Source organism: Thamnophis sirtalis, unplaced genomic scaffold (genome assembly GCF_051295495.1).
Source record: "Thamnophis sirtalis isolate CommonGarterSnake01/CBP01778 unplaced genomic scaffold, rThaSir2_p1.2 scaffold_1, whole genome shotgun sequence".
Classification (NCBI taxonomy): domain Eukaryota; kingdom Metazoa; phylum Chordata; class Lepidosauria; order Squamata; family Natricidae; genus Thamnophis; species Thamnophis sirtalis.
Window position 1 is genome coordinate 61,824,818 of NW_028261381.1, and position 23,869 is coordinate 61,848,686.

The 23,869-nt window shown below is 44.2% G+C and overlaps 2 protein-coding genes across 3 annotated transcripts in view; one reads left to right on the top strand and one right to left on the bottom strand.

The window, feature by feature from the left end:
• Positions 1 to 7,060, top strand: part of ANKZF1 (ankyrin repeat and zinc finger peptidyl tRNA hydrolase 1) — a 20,664-nt gene extending 13,604 nt beyond the window's left edge. Inside the window, exons 9-17 of the mRNA XM_087713235.1 lie at positions 243 to 465; positions 837 to 998; positions 1,357 to 1,515; positions 2,143 to 2,238; positions 2,521 to 2,773; positions 3,199 to 3,310; positions 3,581 to 3,748; positions 4,537 to 4,607; positions 4,687 to 7,060. Coding sequence (XP_087569361.1) covers positions 243 to 465; positions 837 to 998; positions 1,357 to 1,515; positions 2,143 to 2,238; positions 2,521 to 2,773; positions 3,199 to 3,310; positions 3,581 to 3,748; positions 4,537 to 4,607; positions 4,687 to 4,807 — 1,365 coding nt within the window. The 3' untranslated portion in view covers positions 4,808 to 7,060. The remainder of the gene's footprint in view (positions 1 to 242; positions 466 to 836; positions 999 to 1,356; positions 1,516 to 2,142; positions 2,239 to 2,520; positions 2,774 to 3,198; positions 3,311 to 3,580; positions 3,749 to 4,536; positions 4,608 to 4,686) is intronic.
• GLB1L (galactosidase beta 1 like) lies at positions 5,345 to 23,668 on the bottom strand. 2 transcript variants are annotated; one of them, XM_087713253.1, is made up of 16 exons: positions 23,520 to 23,668; positions 22,349 to 22,521; positions 20,755 to 20,905; positions 20,569 to 20,629; positions 20,264 to 20,358; positions 19,288 to 19,468; positions 19,138 to 19,196; positions 10,450 to 10,571; positions 9,926 to 9,966; positions 9,668 to 9,786; positions 9,010 to 9,084; positions 8,489 to 8,578; positions 8,220 to 8,333; positions 7,920 to 8,051; positions 7,219 to 7,425; positions 5,345 to 5,667 (listed from the first exon to the last, which is right to left on the bottom strand). In XM_087713253.1, the coding sequence occupies exons 1-16, from the start codon at positions 23,571 to 23,573 to the stop codon at positions 5,374 to 5,376; spliced, it is 1,968 nt and encodes a 655-aa protein (XP_087569379.1). In that variant the 5' UTR covers positions 23,574 to 23,668; the 3' UTR covers positions 5,345 to 5,373. The 2 variants fall into 2 exon arrangements, with proteins under 2 accessions (XP_087569379.1, XP_087569371.1); XM_087713245.1 differs by having other exon boundaries at positions 22,349 to 22,524; positions 23,520 to 23,648.
• Positions 23,669 to 23,869: the final 201 nt, after the last annotated feature.

Sequence of the window (23,869 nt, forward strand, 5' to 3'; positions counted from 1 at the left end):
TGCATAATTGTTGTTTAGGTTACGGCTCTTTCTCCTGCTTACAAGATCATTGTCACAGACCATTATAATTCCCTCTCTGATGTTAAAAAAGGTTCTGTGGGAGAAGAAGATACCTGGATCTCTCGAATCACATTTTGTATTTAAGCTGCAAACCAGGACTTATTGTAGTACCCTGCTGCTAAACTGGCTCACACAAATATTGAATATTGTGGATGAGTTATTCTTATTATATTTTTCTGCAGGAGATACAGGAGCTGCTAATGAGCTGGACAAATTATTTAAAAGAAGCAGAGTGCATCTTCCTTCGTGCTCCACACAATAACCAAGCTCTCTTCTTTAGCAGCAAGCATGGCCCTCTTCTGCGAGGTGACCCACGTATCCGGCGTATTCCTTTCAGCACTCGAAGAGCCACCTTTCGTGAGGTGGAACGGGTCCATGGGACTTTAAGTAGTCTGCTGGTATATGGTGAGCTGTCATTTAATTTTTCTCTGTTCTTGGCTTGACTTTTAGCACTTGAAAGATAATTTTTTAGGTCTGTAATGCAGTGCCAGTCAAATAATTAAACTTTCTCTGGAATGATTTCTTTCTTTATTCCCTTCAGCACAACCCAAATACTTGTAACTGCGCCCTAAAAGCTTTGCAAGTAGTTTTTTTAGTCTTATCCTAGCATATCAGAGTTCTGTTCTGTCCTGCTCTTGTAAGTTTTCCATTCTATTTTAGAAATTTAGCCCAAAACTATGCCATGGAGGTGCTTTTGGAAGTGTAATCTCAATTTGAGCATTTTAAGGGGAAAGAAACAAGTAAATTAAAATTACATTCTGATTTTTTTTTAATAGGAAATAATACAACAGTGGCAGATCTGACTAGTTCTCAGAAGACCTGGAAAAAAGCAGCTCGTAAGGATGAAGCATCTACACAGCCTTCTGGCACTAGTGAGGAGGGCAGCCATTTTGAAGCTGAAGGAATACATCGTTATTCCTATTCTGTCACCCTTCCTGGTGAGTGTAGATATCTTCTATATCCTTTCTTTCTGACTTCTGGTGTATACAGAACGAAGAGAGTACAGGTAATACTCGACTTACAACAGTTCATTTAGTGACCATTCAAAATTACACTGAAAAAAGTGACCTATGACCACTTTTCACACGACTTTTGCAGCATCCCCATGGTCACGTGATCAAAATTCAGATGCTTGGCAATTGGTTCATGTTTATAGCATAGCAGACTTTACTAATAACTGATGGCATACAGGTGGATAATATGAAACAACAAATGTAACCAGTTCTTTCTCTTCCCTCTCTCCCCAATTTCATCTGGAAATGAGAAGACTGAGCTATGCTCTTTTTTTTTTTACAGTCTCTGTAGCAAAGATAGAGGAGGAAGAAGATGAAGAAGTGGGGAAAGAAAATCTGGAACTGGTGGAGGAGACACTAAATTTATTAGATTTACGTGAATTTGAGGTGACACCAAAACAGAATCGCAAAAAGAGGAGGAGGAAACCCAAGACACCGCCAAGTAAGACATTGAAATAATGACCCTACTTTTAGCATATCTATTAGGTTTATTGCTTTGTGGAATGATCTTCAAGGATAGCAAGCAGGACTATAGGACTAGATTGACTTTTTTGGCAGATCCTCCTTTATTTATAGTCTTGCATACCAAGACAAGGAGCCAATGAACTATAGGTTCTGGGCAAATAGTCTGTAAGAGGTTGGTGGTGTCTTGAAACATCATCTGAGGCGTCTATAGTAGGAGATACAATGTGGCCTTCAGAGGTTGCTGAACTGCAGTTCTTTTTTTTCTTTTTTTTTGGAGATGTTTTTTATTTTCCATTTTTTCATTTTCATACACTCACATATATACTGTGCATAGTCAACGCCATACAACATTAAACAATAATCGCAGCAATTCCTCTTGTCAACAATACCCAAAAAAATAGAAACCCAATATACCTCTGCTGAACTGCAGTTCTTGATTTCCCAGCCAACATGGCTAGTGATGAGGAAAGTTAGAATTTGCAGGTTAGCAAATCTCAGGTATAATATCAACTGTTTTTAAGTCCTACTGGTGCTAAAATATTAGGCAAGGATTTAAGAAGACTGATTAAAATCAGGGAATCTTCCACTATGTGTTCTGAAACAGAGTCTAACATGGAGACTTCAGGAAGTGTTGCACCCAGTACCTCAGTATATAGAGGACCAGAGTCAACTGAGGTCCAAGAACAGCAAGAGTCTCAAGGTGAGTTTGGGAACCTGTGGAATGTACATTATAGTCTTCCAACTGGCCATCTTGGCCTTTATTCTAATGTAACTATGATTCTGTGCTGACAGGTTGGATCTGTGGCTAGATGCTTTTGGATTGGGTGTGGGTTGTTGTATATTGTTTTGTACTGATGTTTTTATTGTGTTAGCTGCCCAGAAGCCCTTTTTATGGGATGGGCAGCTCCATAAACTCCAAGCATCTCATCTTTCCAAATAATAATCTCAAATGCACCTGAATACACCTTTCACTTCCTCCCAGATGCTCCCAGCACAACTGTGCAAGATGCCTTATTTACAGCATGTAAAATGGGAGACATCGGAGCCCTACAGCATCTTCTGGGAATGGCTGATAATACAACTGATAACAGTGAGTGCAGCGATAAAGTCACAAAACAGTTGCTCAACACACCCCTGGATGAGAGTGGCTGGACTGTTTTGCATGTGGCAGCAGCAGCAGGAAGAACTGCAGTTGTGCGGCTCTTGTTGGAGAGTGGGGCTGACCCTGCCATCAGGTAATGTCCATCAGGAGAGGGATATATTGAGGCCTGAGTTATCCCCAGTCTTGAACTGTATTTAGTCTCTGCATAGGATCTCACTTGCAAATTTAGCAATAAGCAGCTGAGATAAGCAACAATTAAGTTCTTCTATCACATCTCTGCCAGTGTCTTAGTTTCCCTTCCAGTCATTATGGGTCAGGAATTTTCATAAATGTAAGAAATTAATACTTTACAAGAGCCAAGGTATTCAAAATTGTTTTGGCATATTTACATGGAGGTTTAAGTCTCCCAAGTAACAAACTAGAAGAGAGTTGTCCTATTTCATAGCTGGAAAGGTTTCCCCATCTTTTTGTCTGAGCAATGATTATCTTGAAGGTGCTCCTTCTTGTAAGCGTTCTATGATTTTTGTTTTATAAAGCACCCACTGCTTTACACTCCAGGGACAGAAAAGAACAGCCTCCATACTGTGTGTCTACCAACAAGCAAACCCGTAATGAATTCCGTAGATTCATGGGTGAACAGCCAGATAGATACGATTACACCCGAGCTCAGGTGAGTGGAAACAATGTCTTTACCAACTTAGGGAGGAATGATGGGAGTTGACATCCATCAGCTAAAATGCCACCCATTGGTTGTTCATTAATGAAGGAGGTGTGGCCAATGCTTTGCTAACTCAGTCTCAAGGCAAATGGACAAAAGTTAACCCATGCTTAGATTCTCCAAGCAGTGCACAGGAGATGATTAATGTTTTCTTTAGGATCTTTTTTTTTAATTGGGATATCCTCCTGTTCTACTTGATTCACATATGCAATATAACCACAGGTGCCTGGCCCTCTAACTGCAGAAATGGAAGCCAGACAAGCAGAACGCCGACGAGCACAGAAAGCCCTACGGAAGCAGCGAGAACGAGAAGACCGTGAAGCACAATTACTTCTGGAGCAAGAACAGGAAGAGAAAAGGCGGTTTGCCCTGCTCAGTGATCGTGAGAAGGTCAGAGCTTAAAGTGGCTTAAAAAGTGATAGCAGTTTTCGTTCTTGTGTTTACTGAAATGTTCTGCTGCAATATAGCAATAGCACCTAGACTTATATTTTATATAGCACCCCATAGTGCTTTACACTATGACAGAGTCAGCATATTGCCCCCAATAGTTTGTTACACCCATGTAACATTGCTACACTGTAAGTTCTTTTGCCTTCCAAGAAGATTCAACAGGATTCAGGGTTCTGCTTATCACTTTTAAAGCTCTACACGGCCTGGTAGTAAGTAAACTTGCAGAACTACCTTCTCCAAAGAACACCCCACCCCCCACTCCACACACTCCCATAGAGCATGCCCCAGGTTCCCTCTTAAATCTTGCCACCTTTCGGAAACTAATATTGTAAGCATGCCTTTGGATGGCTTCCTTTGTGCTCTGAAACAATCCCCCACTCACCCTAGGAGAGGCTTTTTCCATACACAAGTTACTTTTTGATTGTTTTTTATTGTACTTAGTTGCCATTTTATATTGATAAATTATGTATGTTAGTGTTATATAGTTCTTTTAGTTTATTGCTTTTATGTTGTGTGTTACTCCTAGTTATATTGTGTTGGGTAGCCTTATAAATCCAATAGATTCTGGTAGATTCGAGATGTAAGACGTTCTTTTATAGTTTGACATGTTGTCCAAATTCTTCCATCAACATTTTGTGACTGTTTACGTATTGAACTTCATACAGAAAGATGGAACCCATTCTTTTTCTATACAGTGACCTTTTCCTAATTGTTTATTTTCATCCTAGCGTGCTCTGATGGCTGAGAGGAGATTTGCTTCCCAATTAAAAGACGCTGGTGCATCTTTGACCAATACCAGGTATTTTGGTAGGGTGGGGACTTCCTAAGAAATATTGTGTTAAAAAAACCACATGATTTTTCATCTTTTGTGTCTGTAGGCGCTGCTGGTTTTGTGGGGAATCTCTCCTGGGTTGCATTCCTTTCCATTATCTTGACTTCTCCTTCTGCTCCACAAATTGTCTCCAAGCCCATCGACGGGGGGAAACTGCTCCATCCTAGCTGAAGGTTTTGCTTTGGCATCAAGGGACTACAACAGAAATCCCACCTCTATTGTCTGTTGTCACTTTGGAGTGGTGAAATATTAAGCATAAGAGGGAAGTCACAAGTAATTGTTTCCAAGTACTTCATAGGAAGCTAAAATGGACTGCTGTTATTTGAGAAATGAACTTCTTTGTAAGACTGTAGTTTTTTCAATTTTAAACTAGATTATTTAGGAATTGGTTAAAAAGAGCAATTTTTCTTCCCAGATATTTGGGGCCTGCCTCACTGGAATTAACTGCTGATTGGGAGTTCTGTAAGTTAAGAATTGTAATACATTTTTGCTCTGGTGGTTACAGAAAGTTATATTAAGGAATAACTGAACAAAGATCATAGATAAAAAAATGGAAGAATCCTTGAGCCCGTTTTTTTTTTAACCTAATGCTATTTGATTATCTCAGTACTTTCACAAGCGGCAATAGATGTCTTAAGAATCAAGGTAGACCCTTGATCTCCAAATAACAGTGGTTTACATAGTTTGTTCATTAGAGCTTAAGCTACAGTCCGATACTTTATTCGTTTGATTCTTACAAGACAGTGATTTCAACTACATTTCTTTTGCCATGGGTTTCAGCAATGTCATAATTGGATAGTACTTCCAGTTTTTTCATGTCTTTTAGGGAGAAACTAGAAGTGCTGTTGAGAACGGGACGGTCAAGAAAAAGTACCTTTGGGTTTGATGGTGCATTCTGCAGTTCCAGCACTACAATAGTGTTGAGTACTGAGGTACTGAGGAGAAAGCCAGGCACAAAGAGAGTTTGCTGGGGGCCACGAACTGGCCAGAAACGGCCCAGGTTAAAACCGTTGATCCAGATCTGGCCCTATTTAAAAAGATAAAAGTGATTTTAAAAAAAGTAATACTTAATCTTTATTTGGGCACCCCAAGAGACTACTGCATTGATTTCATATTTTATTATCTACCCAAAGCCAGGAAAATCATTGATGGCAAGAGAAAGTTTACTAGTACAAGATTTAGAAGTTCATTCTATATGTATGTGGATTGCAATTCTATGATTTGAATACATAACAATAGGAAGGCATACATTTAGATGGTAAAAAAATATTATTCTTATTTATGTAATTACTAGCCGATAACCCGGTGTTGCCCGGGTATTTATTTAGAGGGAGAAAATGTCCAGACCAAACATAATTTCTAATGTTGGATTTTCCCCCTTACCAGAGGAAGCCTCCTTGTGGAATACTGTGAAGCTGTTACCATGGCAACTCCACTGCACTGTACAGTAGAAGCCAGTACAGCAATACAGCACAACTGTATCTTAACAGAATAACACCCCCCCCCCCGGATTGTTAGGGGTGTCTCTCTCCCCCCCCCCCTACTCTCCAGAGAGTAAGTCATCTGTGTACCAAGTTTGGCTGAAATTGCTTGAGGCATTCCAGAGTTATGCTGGAGGATGGATGGACGGACACGCACACACACACACACAGCATTTATATACAGAGAGAGATGATTATGTAATTTGAAATGCTGAATGCATTTTATAAGAGCTTATAGGAGCAACTAGCGAGCATATTAATATTCTACACCAGATTTCTCAACCTTTCCAACTTTGTAGACTGGCGAGCGGGGGTGTTGGTGTTGGTTCCACACTCACAAGTGTGAATGCACTCACCCGCTACTTGTGCAAGTGGGGATGTACGTGCACGTTAACTCGCCACTTCCTCAGCCCAGTTCTGAATGGCTCAAGGCCCAGTAGTGAGCTGTGGCCAGGGGATTGGGGACTCCTGTTTTACATAATGCTAAAATCAGTAAATCTTTATGTTATTAACCCTAACCCAGGGTACTTCTATAAAGTTAACTCTATTTAATTAATTTAAATTACATAAAGCTTTTTTTGGCATAGATGTTTTAGCAATAGCAGTTAGATTTTTAGCAATAGCAGTTAGATTTATATACCGCTTCATAGGGCTTTCAGCCCTCTCTAAGCGGTTTACAGAGTTAGCATATTGCCCCCACAGTCTGGATCCTCATTTTACCCACCTCGGAAGGATGGAAGGCTGAGTCAACCCTGAGCCGGTGAGATTTGAACCGCCGAACTGCAGCTAACAGTCAGCTGAAGTGGCTGCAGTACTGCACTCTAACCACTGCACCACCTCGGCTCTGTTTTGTCTTTCCTATTCCCTATTTTGACCTTAATGGCCACTTAATTTTGATAATCCTAAAATAGTAAATAAAGGCAACTTTTTACTTATAAACTAATGTTTGAATTTCTTGTAATTATAAAGTGCTTAATGAATATAGTAAAAGAGCTGCAGTTAGCAATCTGTATCATAGAAGCTCCATTGCCTAAATAATGACATGAAGCAAAGAAAGCACCTTGCTGCCGAATGGGAGATAAAATTGTGTTCAATACCTTGTTCCATCCTGGAAACTTCACATAGGTGTCATAGTTGATACCAGGTGTTTTGAAGACCCCAGTATAGAAAGCAGGTCCTCTGGTGCTTTTGCTTCGTGGGACATATGGAGGCCATTTTTGGGCCACAGCTGAGTCAATATCAAGTGGATAGATGAGCCAGTCACTTAGAATGGTAGAACCCAAAGTAAGATTGTGGGTCAGGCCCTGGGCAAAAAAGAGAAAAGTGCACCAAGATGTGAAAAGAATAGCATACACTTGGCTTTTAATCTGTAGCCATTGTGTGAGAAGAGAGTTGAATCCTGCTGATTGTCAAAACTATCAGCTATTATCTATAAGGATAAGTCATTTTTCCTGCAGTAGGATTCTTTAAGGTTTTTCCCCTTAAAAGCTGGAATAAAGCTATTGAGACAACTAATAAAATTTGCACCAGAACTTGCAATGATTGAAAGTGAGTTCATTACACTTTTGCTTTACAGCTCATTTTTCACAAGAGTGCCTAATATTTTACAAGTCTCAAAAAAAAACCCACCCCAAATTCTTTCAAATTACTTATGTTGCTGCTTATTACCTAGAAACTGCTTACTGTTCTGGAAAATACTTAACTTCGAAGTGTGATAATGTAGCTGTCTAGAGTCCATTCCAATCCAATGTACCTCTATGAATAAAAGTTACACTTTACCTACTATTTCCTGTAGTACCTTAAAGTCACTGTTATTTGCTCCAAAGTTGATATGACCCATGCTCTCCACCAGCAAATCCAATGAATCTCCTAGTCGACCAGTTATATTGATGGCATTCACTCTGTCTCGTATCAATGTCCCTTTAAATTCCTCAAGGGAGAAAGAATAAAGGATTAACAATTGAATAGCACTTGTAGAACTGAAGCAAAACCCCTATATCACTCAGCAGCCTTAAGCAATCACTATGAGAACCAGGGACATTTTACCCCTGGCAGTTAAAGGCCTGGATCATATAAATGTCTCCACTTTTCAGCTTACTCCATTAAGTAAAACATAGGCAAGGTCATGGATCCCATTTTCAAGGATGGAGAGCAAAACAGGCTGTGGGATGTCATCTGGAAAAACAGTACGGTACAACATAAAGCCATGGGTCTGAAATATAAAATGAAACTAATGCAAATGTGGACTGCAATTCAAACACCAAACAGGCAAGATCCCCCACCCCCTCAGCTTCTCTGAGTTTCTTGAATTTTCTAGTGGAACTGCTCTTAGCTTCCCTTTTTGATGCCACAGACTTCACTTCTTACCTGCATCAGAGCCTCAAAAGTGAGGGGGAAGGGAGAGTGAAATGGTAGGCCAGGGGAGAGAAGACTTAGAATATCCAAGAAGGCCACACACTGTAAGAAAAAACTGAAATTGTATTTATGCTATTTAAAAAGTAAGATACAAAACACATATTTCCCCAAATCATTTCCATTAAAATATCAAATAATGTTACAAAGTAAGTATACAGCAACGTTAAAACAAGCAGAAAGATAACTATATCATTTTAAAAATGCTTTACCATATAAACATATCACTGTTTAAAAATGAGAAAAGTGGTTTTGCTAAATTCCTGATGTGGGCATGGAGCAAAACATCTCAATACTGGTGCCATCAATACTATCAGACATGTTTTATATATCAACATCTCTTTTCTGTTCCAAAATCTGTTTTAATATCTTTTATTCCATCTTAGGAAACAACATGTAAGACTACAGGAATAGCTTAGCCATTAACCAATTCATGAACATCTGATGGAATACAGTATCTTCAAACTTTAACTTACCAGTGGTAAAGATACATAGCCATATGAAAATTTGGGAGTGGGAGGTGGCATTGGTCCTGCAGGCACATGTTGAAACTGCATTTTTTTTAAAAAGCAAAAGAGATCAAACTTAACATCATTTTCAGCTGACATCACAATATCATCAAGGTTTTAAGCAATTCATCTAAATTCCCAGTGTTATCTATCATTTGCTAATGAAACATCACCACTCCCTTGTTCCAAAAATAGCAGTACTATAAGTGGTGGAGAATGAAAAAAATAATTGCTGAAATAAAGATTGGTACATGCAGGTCATTCATTGGAGATTTGGATGTGGGGACCCAAACTTAATTTAACACCCTTTTACTTGATTGCATTATTGAACCAAATTTGGCTATATCATGGTCTTCTGGTGCAGTAATACCAAGCTATGGTACTCATTCCATTCCTCTGCTTCCAGGAATCATGAATAGAACTTACCTCTTGCTTCTAACACTTACTGCCAATAAATTCATATATGCTGATTAAATTCAAAACTTCACTGATATCCTACCCTGGCTTTGACTGCATGTGTGTAGCAGCAAAAGAGCAGATTATTAATAAAGCAAATAGTTTCTTTCAATCAGTATAAAAAGCAGCATTGCCTCTCAATCTGCTGCCAAAAGTGCTGAATCGTTACCTTGCCAATGATGGTTCGAATCTCATATAGCTTTTCTGTAGGATCTCCAGCTTCTGAGAGAGGTGCATCATAGTCATAGCTAGTAGTGATAGGATAATACTTGTTCTTATAATCAGCACCTGAGTAGAGAAATCTATGAGAACAAAACAGGCTTCTGGATTTCTAACTCCCATCTGCAATTAGGTACTTCTATTTTCCAGCCAGAAGCTAAGCCTCAATGTCTGACTGAGGTAGCAACCCAAAGGACCCCAAACTCACCACTCCAATAACCAAAGTTGGTGCCGCCCTGGAACATATACCTAGAAAAAGATCAAGCAGCAGAGTAAGAATTCACTTTTCATATAAGCACTGAGACAATGACCGGTTGTGGAATTAGGAAAAAATGGACAGGTGCTACAAAAGGAACAACAGTTTTGCACACTGGATAAACCATAATGTGGCCTGTCTGGTTTTTGGTTAGAATGATATGTGATTCCAGCCAGTCAGTCATATTAAGTAAGATAAATAGTGAACCCAGAGTAGTCCCAAATATGCTCCAGTTTCACATTACATCTTCATTCTGCTGGAAAATTTTATCTGCTATGTGTGGAAATCATTAAAGAAAAGATTGTGTCTACACTCTCACTCTCTCTCTCTCTCTCTCTCACCAAAATACCCATTCAGAATAAGATGAAATTAAGAGCCATGACTTGTATCTTAGACATATTTCATTTCTTTTTATAATCAATTTAATTCTATTGCTTCTGTTCCCCTGCCACTCTCCCATATAGTCTCACGATTACATGTTGACGTTGGCTCCTAATTCTAGGATCTTCTGTAGGCCATTAGTCACAACTGTAGTACTTTTCGTGGAGTGTGGCTCACCCCAATAATCCAGCCAGCCTGTATAATACTCAGAATTCACCTAGGGGAAAAGAATAATTAAGACTTTCATGGAATAGTTTTCAACACCTGAAATGATATGTAAGTTTTGTTCCAACTCAAATGTTAAAATCTGACAGTATAGGATAAATAAGACCATAAAAATAATTAGTTCATATATTATGATTTGTGGTCCATGAAACCATGTACTTCCACAATAATATCCAAGATGTATGTTATAATCAGCTGTGGTGGCTCTGCTCATGATCTCATTTGTTTCCAAAATTAAGCTGTGCAACAATTAGGAAACATACTCCAAAGTAAATACCTCTGGTCACTATGCTGTCTACTTTAAAGTGGTAATTTAATATATAATTGTATGGGTGTCTGTAGAAAAATAATTTTTAAACTGAATTATTGTTCATTTTATTTTTATTGTATTTGCTTTATTGTTATTTTGTATATCACCCTGGCTTCCTTTGGAAAAATGAGTGAAATACAATAAAACATTGTAAAGTACTTCTGAAATACCTAATTATTCTGTAATTAAGCTCTCAGAAATTTTTGTAGATAGGGATGAATCTTGAGGCCTACAGATCTGACATCACCCAAGATCGGCAAATGAAACTCATAACTTGCCAGATACCCTTGAAACGACCGTTGACTTACCTGAACGGTCCTTCTATGTGTGCTGCGAGGGGAATCCAAGCATGGGTTAACTTTGTCCATTAGCCTAGAGACTGAGTTATGTAAATTGGTGACCACGCCTCTTCTGACTGGATGGATCAGTTTTGTACAAAGTCAGCCGATTAATGATGTATAACAATATCAATGATGGCCGTAGCCCAATAAGTAGGAATAGTCATTTCAGAATAAGTCAAGTCACAGTGAGGCAAGAGTCACTCATAGTCAAAGTCACGAACAGCCCTGGCCAGCCGGAGCTGCGGGCGGGTTTGGATTCCCCTCGCAGCACACATAGAAGGACCGTTCAGGTAAGTCAATGGTCGTTTTCCTGTGTGCTGCTTGGGGAATCCAAGCATGGGACATGCCAAAGCAATTAAGAGTCAGGGCGGGAGCTAGGCTGGCCAGAGTCCCCTGAGGAGGGGAGCACCCACTGCAAAACTCGCCGCCCAAAGGAAGCCTCGGCCGAGGCATACATGTCAACCCTGTAGTGCCGGATGAACAGCGATGGCGTCGACCAGATAGCCGCTCTGCAGATTTCTTCCACCGAAGCTTGTGTGGCCCAGGCCGCCGTGGTGGCCTCATTTCTGGTAGAATGAGGAGTGATACGCCTGGGAACTGGACGAGATTGGCTGTCATAAGCAAGAGTGATGCACGCTTTCAACCATCGGCCTATGGTATGGGAAGACACCTTCTGTCCCATGGATAACAGTTGAAAGGACACAAAAAGCACTTCTGATTGCCTGAAGGACGCAGTGCGTTTCACGTAGCCACGAAGAGTCCTGCGCACATCCAGGTGATGCCACTGGCGTTCCTGCGGATGAGAAGGATTGGGGCAAAAATCCGGAAGGACAAGCTCCTGAGCCCTGTGGAATAACGTGTTGACTTTTGGTAGAAAGGCCTGGTCCAAACAGAGGATGACTCTGTTGGAATGGAAAATGCAGAGATCCACCCAAACTGAGAGCGCTGCCAATTTGGAGACCCGCCTGGCTGATGTAATAGCCACCAAAAACATGGTCTTAAGAGTCAGTAGCCGAAGACTGATGGATGTAATAGGTTCGAATGGAGAGGTCATAAGAGCCCTGAGTACTAATGTCAAGTCCCACGTAGGGTAACGGTGCACGGTCTGAGGTTGGATGTTAGCCGCTCCCTTCAGGAAAGCTTTGACCTGTGAATGTTGAGACAAGGAACGTCCCTGACCGCCCCCAATCACTGTGGAGAGGGCCGTAACCTGCCTGCGAAGCGTGTTGGGTGCCAAGCCTTTGTCAAGTCCAGATTGCAGAAAGTCTAAGACTCGGGGCACTGAAGCTTGGAGGGGATCCGCCCCGGCATGGCGGCACCACCTGCAGAAGGCTTGCCAGGTGGCCTCGTAAATACGAGTTGTGGAGGGACGACGGGCCGCTTGGATTGTGTCGATGACCACTCTGGAATAGTGAAGGTCGGTTAGAATAGCCCGCTCATGTGCCACACGGCTAACTGCAGCAACTGGGGGTTCGGATGTATGAGGGCCTCCTGGTTGAGCTGGATCTGGTCGTCCAGAATCCTCCACGGGCGTGAGATCGACAGGTGCACAAGATCGGCGTACCAGGGGCGCCGGGAACACATCGGGGCCACTAAGAGGACCTCCGCTTGCTCCATCAGTATTTTCTGAATGACCGTCGGGAGAATCGGCAGCGGCGGGAAGGCGTAAAGAAGGCCGGCCGGCCACGGGCTGCGCAAGGCATCCACTCTCTCCGCCCCGGGAGTCACGTACCTGGAGTAAAAACGAGGCAGTTGCGCATTGTGAGGTTGCGTGAACAAGTCCACTTCCGGATGGCCGAACCGGCGAGAGAGCTGTTGGAAGAGGTTGGGGTGGAGTTGCCACTCTGCATGATCCACAGTGGCTCTGCGCAGCCAATCTGCCTGGATGTTGGAGTCGCCCAATATGTGTTCCGCCAGAAGGGACAACAGTCTGGACTCTGCCCAATGATGCAATTTCTCCACCTCCAACATGAGGGCCCTGGAATGTGTGCCCCCTTGACGATTGACATGTGCCTTGGAGGCCACATTGTCGGTTAGAATCAGCACATGGTTGTGACTCACAATGTCCTGGAATTCTCGTAGGGCCAGTCGGAGGGCCCGGAGCTCTAGCCAATTGATGCTGTTGGTCAGCTCCTGATTCGACCAACGACCCTGTGCCACTCGATTCAGGGCATGGCCGCCCCATCCAAAAAGGCTGGCATCTGTCGTAACTTGGATGCAGTCCGGCTCCTTGAATGGGCACCCCTTGAGGAGCTTGGAGGATGCCCACCATCGAAGGGATCCAAGAGGTTTGGGTGGGAGTCGAACTTTGAGTTGTAAATGGCTGGTGTGGGACCTCTGATAGGGGAGCAGGAACCATTGCAGTGGACGTGCGTGAAATCTGGCCCAGGGAACGATGTTGATGCAGGAAATCATCTTCCCTAACAGCTGGGAGAGTAGGGCCAAGGGCACAAGCCGCAGAGCTGACACCTGGGCTGCCAGCCATTGGATACTCTATCGTCTTTCCAGGGACAGGAAGACCTCGCATGTGGCGGAATTGATGATGGTCCCTAAGTGAAGCAGTGATGTAGTTGGCTGCAGATGACTCTTGGGGAGGTTCAGTACGAAGCCGTGCCTCCGCAGGGAGTCCATTGTTACTTGTAGATCCCATAGGGCCTGTTCCCGAGACGGCGACAGGACCAAGATGTCGTCTAAGTAACAATTCACTCTCACCGGGACAGAGCGAAGCGAGGCCGCCACCACCGCTAGGAGCTTGGTAAGGTGCGGGGGGCCGATGAAAGTCCGAAAGGCAAGGCCCGGTATTGGAAATGACGGTCCGCGAAATGGAAGCAAAGAAACCTCCGATGTGCCGGATGGATGGGCACATGGAGGTACGCCTCCTTGATGTCGACTGATGTCATCATGTCACCCTGGCCGATGGATGCCAAGATGCTCTTTAAGGACTGCATCTTGAACTTCTGATACTTGATGTACCAATTGAGTCTTTTCATATCTAGAATGGCCCGCCACCCCCTGAGTTCTTGGGTACCAGAAATAAGGTTGAGTAAAACCCTAGGCCTTCCTGCCCTTTTGGAACCTGTTCTATGGCGTTGATGGAGATGAGATGATGTACTTCGGCCTCCATGAGACGCCGCTTCACTGAGCACCTGGGGACGGGGCACCTGATGAACCGCCTCGGGGGGATAGAGAGAAACTCTAGGGTGAGGCCCAGCCTCACCACCTGAAGGGCCCAGGCGTCGGACGTGGTCTCCGCCCACTGATGAGCGAAGGCCAGGAGACGCTCGCCCACTGGCTCCTCCCCATGGGAGTCACCAGTACCTCCGAAAGGACCGGTTCCCAGATCTATGAAAGGACCTCCTGTTGTGGGATTGCATCTGATGCTGTTGGCGCCCCCTACCCCGAAACCATCTCTGGATCCAGCCATTCTTACAACTATCGTCCAGTCTCCAACCTCCCCTTTGTGGGGAAGGTTGTTGAGAAGGTGGTGGCCTTTCAGCTCCAGCGGTCCTTGGAGGAAGCCAGTTATCTTGATCCATTCCAGTCTGCCTTCAGGCCCGGCTACAGCACAGAAACCGCTTTGGTCGCATTGACCGATGATCTCTGGAGAGAGCCAGGGATAGAGGCCATGCCTCCATCCTGGTACTCCTTGACCTCTCTGCGGCTTTCGATACCATCGACCATGGTATCCTTCTGCGACGACTGCGTGAGGTGGGGGTGGGAGGCACTGTTTTACGGTGGTTCTCCTCTTACCTCTCAGACAGGTCGCAGTCGGTGTTGATTGGGGGGCAGAGATCGACCCCTAGGCCCCTAACATATGGGGTGCCGCAGGGTTCGGTCCTGTCCCCCCTACTTTTTAATATCTACATGAAACCGCTGGGCGAGATCATTCAACGGCACGGGATAAAATACCACCAGTATGCGGACGATACACAGTTGTATCTGTCTGCCCCGTGCCAACTCAATGAAGCGATGGACGTGATGAGCCAGGGCCTTGAGGCTGTTAAAGACTGGATGGGGGTTAACAAGCTTGTACTCAATCCAGATAAGACCGAGTGGCTGTTGTGCTTCCCTCCCACTAATTGGCCAAGTGTTCCATCTCTCAGGCTGGGGGGTCAAATATTACGCCCCTCAGATAGGGTCCGCAACTTGGGAGTCCTCCTGGACCCACAGCTGACTTTTGACCACCATTTGTCGGCTGTGACCAGGGGGGCATTTGCCCAGGTTCGCCTGGTGCACCAGTTGCGTCCCTACCTGAACCGGGAGGCTCTCACAACAGTCACTCGTGCCCTTGTGACCTCTAGGCTGGAGTACTGCAATGTGCTCTACATGGGGCTGCCCTTGAAGAGTATTCGGCGACTTCAGCTGGTCCAGAATGCAGCCGCACGAGCGATCGTGGGTGCACCTCGTTTCACCCACGTAACACCTATCCTCCGTGAGCTGCACTGGCTGCCTGTTGATCTCCGGGTGCGCTTCAAGGTGCTAGTTGTCACCTACAAAGCCCTTCATGGTATTGGATCTGGGTACTTGAGAGACCGCCTACTGCCAATTACCTCCTCTAGGCCAATAAGATCCCATAGATTAGGCCTCCTCCGAATTCCATCAGCCGGTCAATGTCGACTGGCAACTACCCGGAGGAGAGCCTTCTTGGTGGCTGCTCCGACCCTATGGAACGAACTCCCTGTGGAGATTCGTACCCTCACCACCCTTCAGACCTTCCGCGTAGCCCTTAAAACCTGGCTGTCCCAACAGGCCTGGGGCTAAAGACTTCAACCCCACCCGAATAGTACGACTGTTGTGTTTTTAACGATGTATTGTCTTTATGTGTTTAACTTGTTTTGTACTTCCCTCCCCCTGAATTGTGAGCCGCCCTGAGTCCCCCCAGGGAAAAGGGCGGCATACAAATAAAGTTAAAATCTAAAATCTAAATCTAAATCTGGCCCCCGCACGGTCCTGGCTGTGGTCCTGCAGCTGGTGAAAGGCCCTGTTGTAATGGGGAACAAAGGGAGCCGCTGTGTATCCAGAGTAACCACCCCGAAAGGACTGCCGTCTGTTATATGGCTGTTGCCTCCTGTTATTGCATCCCCCAGTGGAGGGAAGAACCTTGCGTTTGTCCCTGGTCTCTATGAATATGGGGTCACGTACGGATCCAAATAATGCACCGCCCTTGAAGGGCGTGGACGCCAGGTGCCATTTAGACTTAACATCAGCCTGCCAATGGCGGAACCACAACAGGCGTCGTGACGACACATTGGACACCACAGCTCGAGAAGCGAACTTGGCGGCATTGAGAGTGGCATCCGCCGAGAACTCTAGGGCAGCCATAATCTTGGTGACGTCTTGGTGAAGACGCACCTCATCAGGGGCCAGTCTCTCCTGCAACTGTTTGAGCCAAAGCACGGAAGTTCTATTAAAGAACGATGCCGCAGTAGCAGCCCGCAAGGCCTAGGCCGCCGCCTGGTGGGTCTTACGAATGACAGTCTCAGCTTTACGGTCCTCTACCTTCAGGCCCTCAGAAATTTCTGACAGAATCAGAGCAGGGGAGGCTAGGGCAGCTACTGGCTGATCCATGGTCGGGAATTGCAGAATGCCTTCCAAATCAGGAGTGGAAGTGTAGAGCTTCCTGTCCCTATTGCTGGGCAGGGCAACCGCAGTCGGTTGGTCCCATTGTTTTTGAATAAGATCCATGAAGAGCTTTGGGGAAGGGACCACCTCCTGCAGTGAGACTGGTTCAGCAAAGAGGCGCTCAGTAGTGTCCAGGCCAACTGCAGAACTGTCCTTAGGAGCCACCTCCCCCATATATGTAGTGGCCTTAGCTTTATATAATAGGGACTTGAATAATGTGGGCCGAAACAGGCCAGAGGAATTAGGCTAATCAAATATCAGGCCCTCATCATCAGAGAAATCTCTATCTATCACCTCCCCTTCCTCCACCAAGGCTGAATCCTTGCTATAATTGGAGGGAAGAGGTGAAGAAGAAGGCCCTGCTGGTAAATCTGGAAGATTTACCTGAGGAGCCTGGAGAGTAGGCCCACCTAGGGCGCTGGCAACCACCGGGGCCTGATTCCTATGGAGCAGTTCAGCATCCACCCCCCTGGATATAGCTGCAGAGATCATCTGGTACAGATCTGGAGAAAGGCCCTGATCATGGCCTTCAATAGGCCTCAGGCCTACAGCAGTAGGGGTAAAGGTTGCAGAGGGCCTAGAACGTGGCAGAGAATAGGCCGGGAGCGCATGTGCCTCAGTAATGACTGGAGGGAGTTGGATCCCCAACCCCCCCATCCCCGCCTCAGAAATAACAGGCAAAGGGCGATCAGGAGACCAGGCCTGGTTTCCTGCTGGCTGAGGGACTGAAACTGGTGAAATACATTGAGGTAATAGCGTGGCGGGGGGGGGGGGGGGAATGTCTACCCTCCCCAGAGGCCTTAGTCACTGTCTTTTTTCTTATGGGCCTTATCCAGAGCCCCGGAGGTCTCCCTAGGCCTCTGGCTGGTGGCTCTAGAGGCGGCCCTGCCAGGCCTTGAGCTAACCCCCGCTTGGGCAGAATGCTGGCTATCGGTAGAGGGCTCTACTATACCTCCTGAGGTGGATTGGTCAGCCATTGCAATGTTAGAAGTGAAAAGACTCAAAGGGCACACAAGCACAGGCTTTACTATGCGATGAGAACAGGCCGCGTGGTCAGCAGGAATAGCGTTAGCACGATCCTCTCACTAGGACAACCAGGGCCGAAGTGAGGGAAGTGGGAGGGCCGATGAGTCAGCAGCCTTTCAGGCACGAAGAACAGCAATGCCCCGAGCTTGACTGCTCAATGCGCATGCGCTGAAAACGGCCCCAAAATGGCGACTGCAACTCGGGCGCCAAATTCAAATCGTTCTTGCAGCCGGCAAAACCACCCTGAGGCTCCCACAACGTGGAGCGCTTCGGCGGTGGCGGCGGCGCTCTCCCAGCGTGAACAGCGGCAAAGGATCAGGGCGGACAGCGCCACGAACGGTGGGTGGCTCCCAGATAATACGGGCTAAACCGCGCCGCGAACGGCGGGTGTCTCCCAGGCTCCGACATGGCGGAAAGTGCTAGGCGCGGTCAGCGGAGCCGGCGGCAATAAACCTCGCGCGGCTGTAGAGCCTCCAAGCTCAAACGCCCCAAGAGCCTACCGCCAAGCCCCCAATCCAACGGCTCCAAATGCCTGCCTCCAAGCCTCAGATGCAACAAATGCAAAGGCTAGCAAATACCTTTCCGAAGGAATAAGGCACAGAAGGCTGGGCAAGCAGCGAACTGCCGCCTCTCCCTCGGCTCGCAATAGTAATTCAAAAATCACAACAATCCCTTGCAGAATCCAAGTTGAAGCCTAAATTTTGTCTCATTAGTCTGGAGAAAATTGGTATACGTCTCTTCTGGCTGGACTGAGTTAAAAAACTGATCCATCCAGTCAGAGGAGGCATGGTCACCAATTTACATAACTCAGTCTCTAGGCTAATGGACAAAGTTAACCCATGCTTGGATTCCTCAAGCAGCACACAGGAGGATCAAAGTACTACAATTTCTATTGCTGTAGCACTAACTTACAAACCACATAGGCAAATAAGGATTTAGCATACACGAATACTTTTGATATCCTATCCTTAGCAATTCCCTGGAAGCATCTCTAAGACAGGGGTGATATTTACTTACCTTCCCTACCACATCCGTGCATGTGCTCGGCCTTCCGCATATGCACTTTGCCTTAAAAAAGGGCCTAAATGGGATGCCGTAAAGCCGGGTTGGGTGGGCCGGGCCACCCGCCATTTCTGCTACCGGTTCAGGAGAACCGGTCAGAACCAGCAGAATACCACCTCTTCTCTAGGTGCTCAGAAGAAATGAACATTATAAAGCCAGATTGCTTCTTCCTACATGGCAAGGCCAATTGATCTCACCAGTGGTCCTCTTGGCTCAACCAGACGCTGCTGTTCAAATGCTTGTGTCACATTTATCTCTGTCAAAGAACAAAAAACAAAGTAGAAGTCAAAGGATAATTCCATTCCAGATCCTATGAATTCTGGGCAGATCATTTAACCTTGCACTACCTGATCCAAAGTCCACAGTGGAATATAAATCTTGCAGGGTCCCACATTGCAGATCAGATTCTTTGACGCCATCAGTTGTGAAAAGCACAACTTCTTTGCCCAAATACAAGCGGAAAACAGCCAGAAGGTGACGCATATAGTCATAGTCACATGCGTAATAGCTTCCATATTCATTCTCCACCTGCCTAGAGAACAGTGGGGAATTAAAGGATGGTGACTTAGAGCCCCTCATTTGCCAAAGGATCAGCTTTTAATAAGACACATTTGTCAAATGCTGCATATGTAGCAGCTTATGCAGCCCACTTCTCCCATATGATTTCCCAAGTAGATGCAACTGAGCTAGTTTTAAAGGAAGCAGCTTGCTCTCCCTCTGCATAAGTCAGAAGGGTGCTAAAATGCCTTTGCTGTTTGATAGATTGTGTAAAATGTTGGACACTTGATAACATGATTTTAAGATCCAAAAGGATTCCGCTAGGCAAAAATTTGTCAATAGATTCCAGAATTGAATTTTTATAGCCACTGTCTGATCTTCACCTTTTCCAAAAACATTGTTGTTCAGGGTCCATCTGTTTTAATGAAAATGAAAAAACTTGCATTCCCCCTGCCAACCCTAAAGCTGTTCTAGCTATGGGAATTTTTCCTTTTCTGTAGTTCTATTACGGGTTCTTTCACTTTGCTTCCAGCTTGACAAAGCTTGGAGCTGGGGGTAGTGGGGGAGGTGTTGTAACTAAAATAAATTAGTTCATTCCTAGGTCAAGGACATTCCAACTGTCGTCTGGCTGGAGGTGGAGGAAGGAGTTGCCAGGTAATCAGCCAGTGCCTGGATTGGATAATGTGATTTATTGTTTTGAAGAAAGTGAAACTTTTGCTTTTATCTAGGTGGAAATAAGAGTTCCACCTTGAAATTCTGTTTTGAAATGGGGGTCAGAAATCTATTCTGGATTGAAATGTCTAAAATGTCTTATGCTTCACGCACCTGGATACTGATGATGTTACCTCCATTTTGGTAAAGACGAGGTTTTATCTTGGGTAGCAGGACACTCAGCCATTTGTTGACAGCTTGCAGAAAACCTGAGAGCAGAAAGCAACTTGTTCAGCTAAAAATGAGGATACTCTGCTCAATTTCCCGTGTAGTGCTAAGATAGAGCTGGTGATTACAAGGCTGCATACAGAGAAGTCTCGAAGAATAAATTGAGCTTTGTTATTAAGTTCATATAGGTGCTCTGCTTCTGCACTAGAGGAAATTCTGTTTTCTTTCTCTGGTTCAGATTTCCCCTTTACCTGGATCAGATGTTCGTAGAATAATATTTGGTTCTGCCAACAGCCAAGATGGAAGGCCACCCTAGGAAAAAAGATATCAAAGTAAACCAATTGTGCAACAAAGGTCAAAGACATTATTTATGCTCTCTTGGGGTGTGTGTGTGTTAAAATAATAATGACTTATCTAAATCTTTACATAGCCCTTACCATATCCCATTCAGCACAGATGTAGGGTCCAGGGCGCAAAATCACCAACAGCCCTAATTGGGCCACTAAGTCCAAGAATCCTTCCAAGTTTCTGTCCCCAGAAAACTTGTAAATTCCAGGCAATGGTTCATGATAATTCCATGGGACATAACTAAGGAATTAAAATACACATTTCAATCCAGAATAGATTTCCAATAGGCAAATAAAGAGTTACTGTAAAATAGGGTAAATAGAACAAAAGCATGCTTTTTTCCTTCTGGCACAAAATATTAAACAATATTTTCGTAGTTCAAGTACATCTTTCAATCCCTATTTCGCAGCTTAGCTTGACAGCAAGTTCAGACATAAGTGATAGCAAGCAGGGAACATGAACAAAAATGTTCTCCCTTGGAATGATGGGCAGAGGTAATTATCCCAATTGTAACAGAAAGATGGTCAGTGGTTAAATATGCTGCTTTATATACCCGTGTTTCCCTAAAAATAAGACCGGGTCTTATTTTCTTTTGGGCCACAAAATAAGCACTAGGGCTTATTTGGGGGGTCTTATTTTTTTCCATGTATGGGAGGCCCACTTCTGTTTGCTCACGGTGGGGCAACAGGCTAAGCAGTGTACCAGTGTCACTGCCATGAGGCAGGATGGAGCTGCCCCATGCACTCCGCACCAGCTTATCTCAGGGCCCGCACAGCCAAGCCACCCACATTCTGATACCTGTCTTGCCTTGTGGGGGCAGCTCCAGCAACCCCATCCAGCAGGACCTTGCGTGGTCACTGGCCCACTTCTTCTGCTTGTTTGTTGCCACAATGGAGCAGTAGGCTGAGTGATGCGCCTGTGCCACGATGGAGCTATCCCACACGTCCTGCACCAGCTTACCTCACCCCCCCCCCCCCCAGCCAGGCCATCCACACCTGCCTCACCTCACGGCACCAACACACCACTTGGCCTCCTACTCCACTACAACTGCAAGCAAGCAGAAGTGGCCTGGCAGCCACACTGTTGCACATGGCTGCTGGTGTTGCCACCGTGAGCCAGGTGTCAGGGCATCGATGGCCTGGTTGCAGGGGCCCTGAGGTAATCCCTGAGGTAACCTTGTGGCCACACCACCATGAACAACCAGATGCAATAGGTAGCCGACTGGCTGCACAAACTCTTAAGTAGGGCTTATTTGGGGGGTACGACTTATATTAGGTACACATGTAAAAACACATGATATGGGTTTTTTTGGGTAGGTCTTATTTTGGGGAAAATAGGGTACATGCATAATTAGTGCTATACAGACATACTATATGTGCACAAGGTTATATATATATATATATATATATATATATATATATATATATATATATATATATATATATATATATATATATATATATATATTAATGTGACCTTATGATACAATAAAAGATTTTCATTAATTGGATCAGATCCATATCCATTTTCAATAAGCATGAGTTTTTCTGCTGCTAATATTGGGTATAGTCCAAAATATAACCTTCCAATGAGAACATTCGAACATTTAAGATCAGTTTCAGTCTCTAGTCTCTGTTACAGCAAAGAGTATGTCCCAGCTGGGAATCCCTTCTGATGACTTACATTTGTACAGCATTGAGACCACTCATATACATCTTGAGGAGTCGGTCTTTCCAATAAGCTGGTGGGATACGGAAGTAATGGATGCTGCCTGAGATATAACGAAACTTATTTCCATCCTTGAGGAAGCAGTTATTTTTATAATCAATACTGAAGGTACGAACTGCTGCGGTGCCCTGCTATCCAGAAAAAGAGATGAAAGCTTCATATTGTCTTTTTCCATACAATCACAGTACTGCTTTAAGTATTTATTAAGAGTAGGGGTAGGGGTAGAAGATCCATTTGTTCCATGGCCATGATAAGGTATAATTACAGATTTTACATCATTAGCTCAAACAATATATTTAACACTGATTAGCTCCTTCATGTATTTCTGCTTTTCATAAGAGCTTCCAGTCCAATGGATAGCCTAGTATAAAACAATACAACATTTCAGAATGGAAGAACATTATAGTACTGTATACCGTATTTTCCTGAGGTTAATCTCATGTACCTCGGCATGTCACATAAGGTATCCTAAAGTAACTCATATCTCATGCTCACTGCTGCTCCAAATCTTACAAGTTCAAATCTAACATCCCAATCACAATTTATACTTGACATTTAGGTCTGCCCCTCACTTATTCACTTAAACTCTTTCTAGGTTACTGACCGATGTAGGATCTTCTATTGAATCATATTGTGGAGTTACTCATCTCTTTATCTCCTGCTATGGTTACACATTATCAGCCAGCTAATCACACATAATCACATGAGTGTTGAGAATTTATTTTGAAAAATAAATGATTAATTTGCTCTGAGTATATGACTTCGATCATAGTCTAAAATAACTTGAACTCTATAGTGTTCTTTGTTGTGCCCTGAATCACATGATTGTTGAGAATTTTAAATGAGCAGAACAGATTATACTCCATGTATAAGAATTCCAAGATAATTATATTACACAGGAGCTTAATTCAGTGGTACAGCAATCAACTCACTAATTATAAACAGAATACTAGGAGAAAATGGTGAAAAAGTGCCAAAAAGATCTAAAGAAAAACCTGGACTATGAGACTACGTAGAAGATTACAAAGCAGATAGATAATTTTTTTGTATTTCCCTTAAAAGTTGAAAAAAATCATTTCAGCATTTCCCCCAATAAAATCCTTCCCTAATTGTTATTTTTGCTTACCTGAAATTGTAAGCCTCCCAAAAATATCATGAGAATATACAGCCACAGCCCCATCTGTTTAACGTTAACTTCAGCCTGGAACAAGAAGCTGCAAGAAGATATCACATGACAATCTGATGGGCAGGCCCTGGTGCTTCCTCTGAAGAGAGAGAGTGATCTGTCCTATGAGTTGGGAGGGGAAAAGGACAGTCAGCATTTTTTTTTAAATGAACTAAATCCAAAACCAGTCATATCAGAGAATACAATACCATGATGTACCAAGGTCCTTCTGAATGCAAAAATGAAAACAGAGGAACTGAAACAGAGCCCTTATTTACCATTACCAAGTATACAGCTTATGCAAAACATAC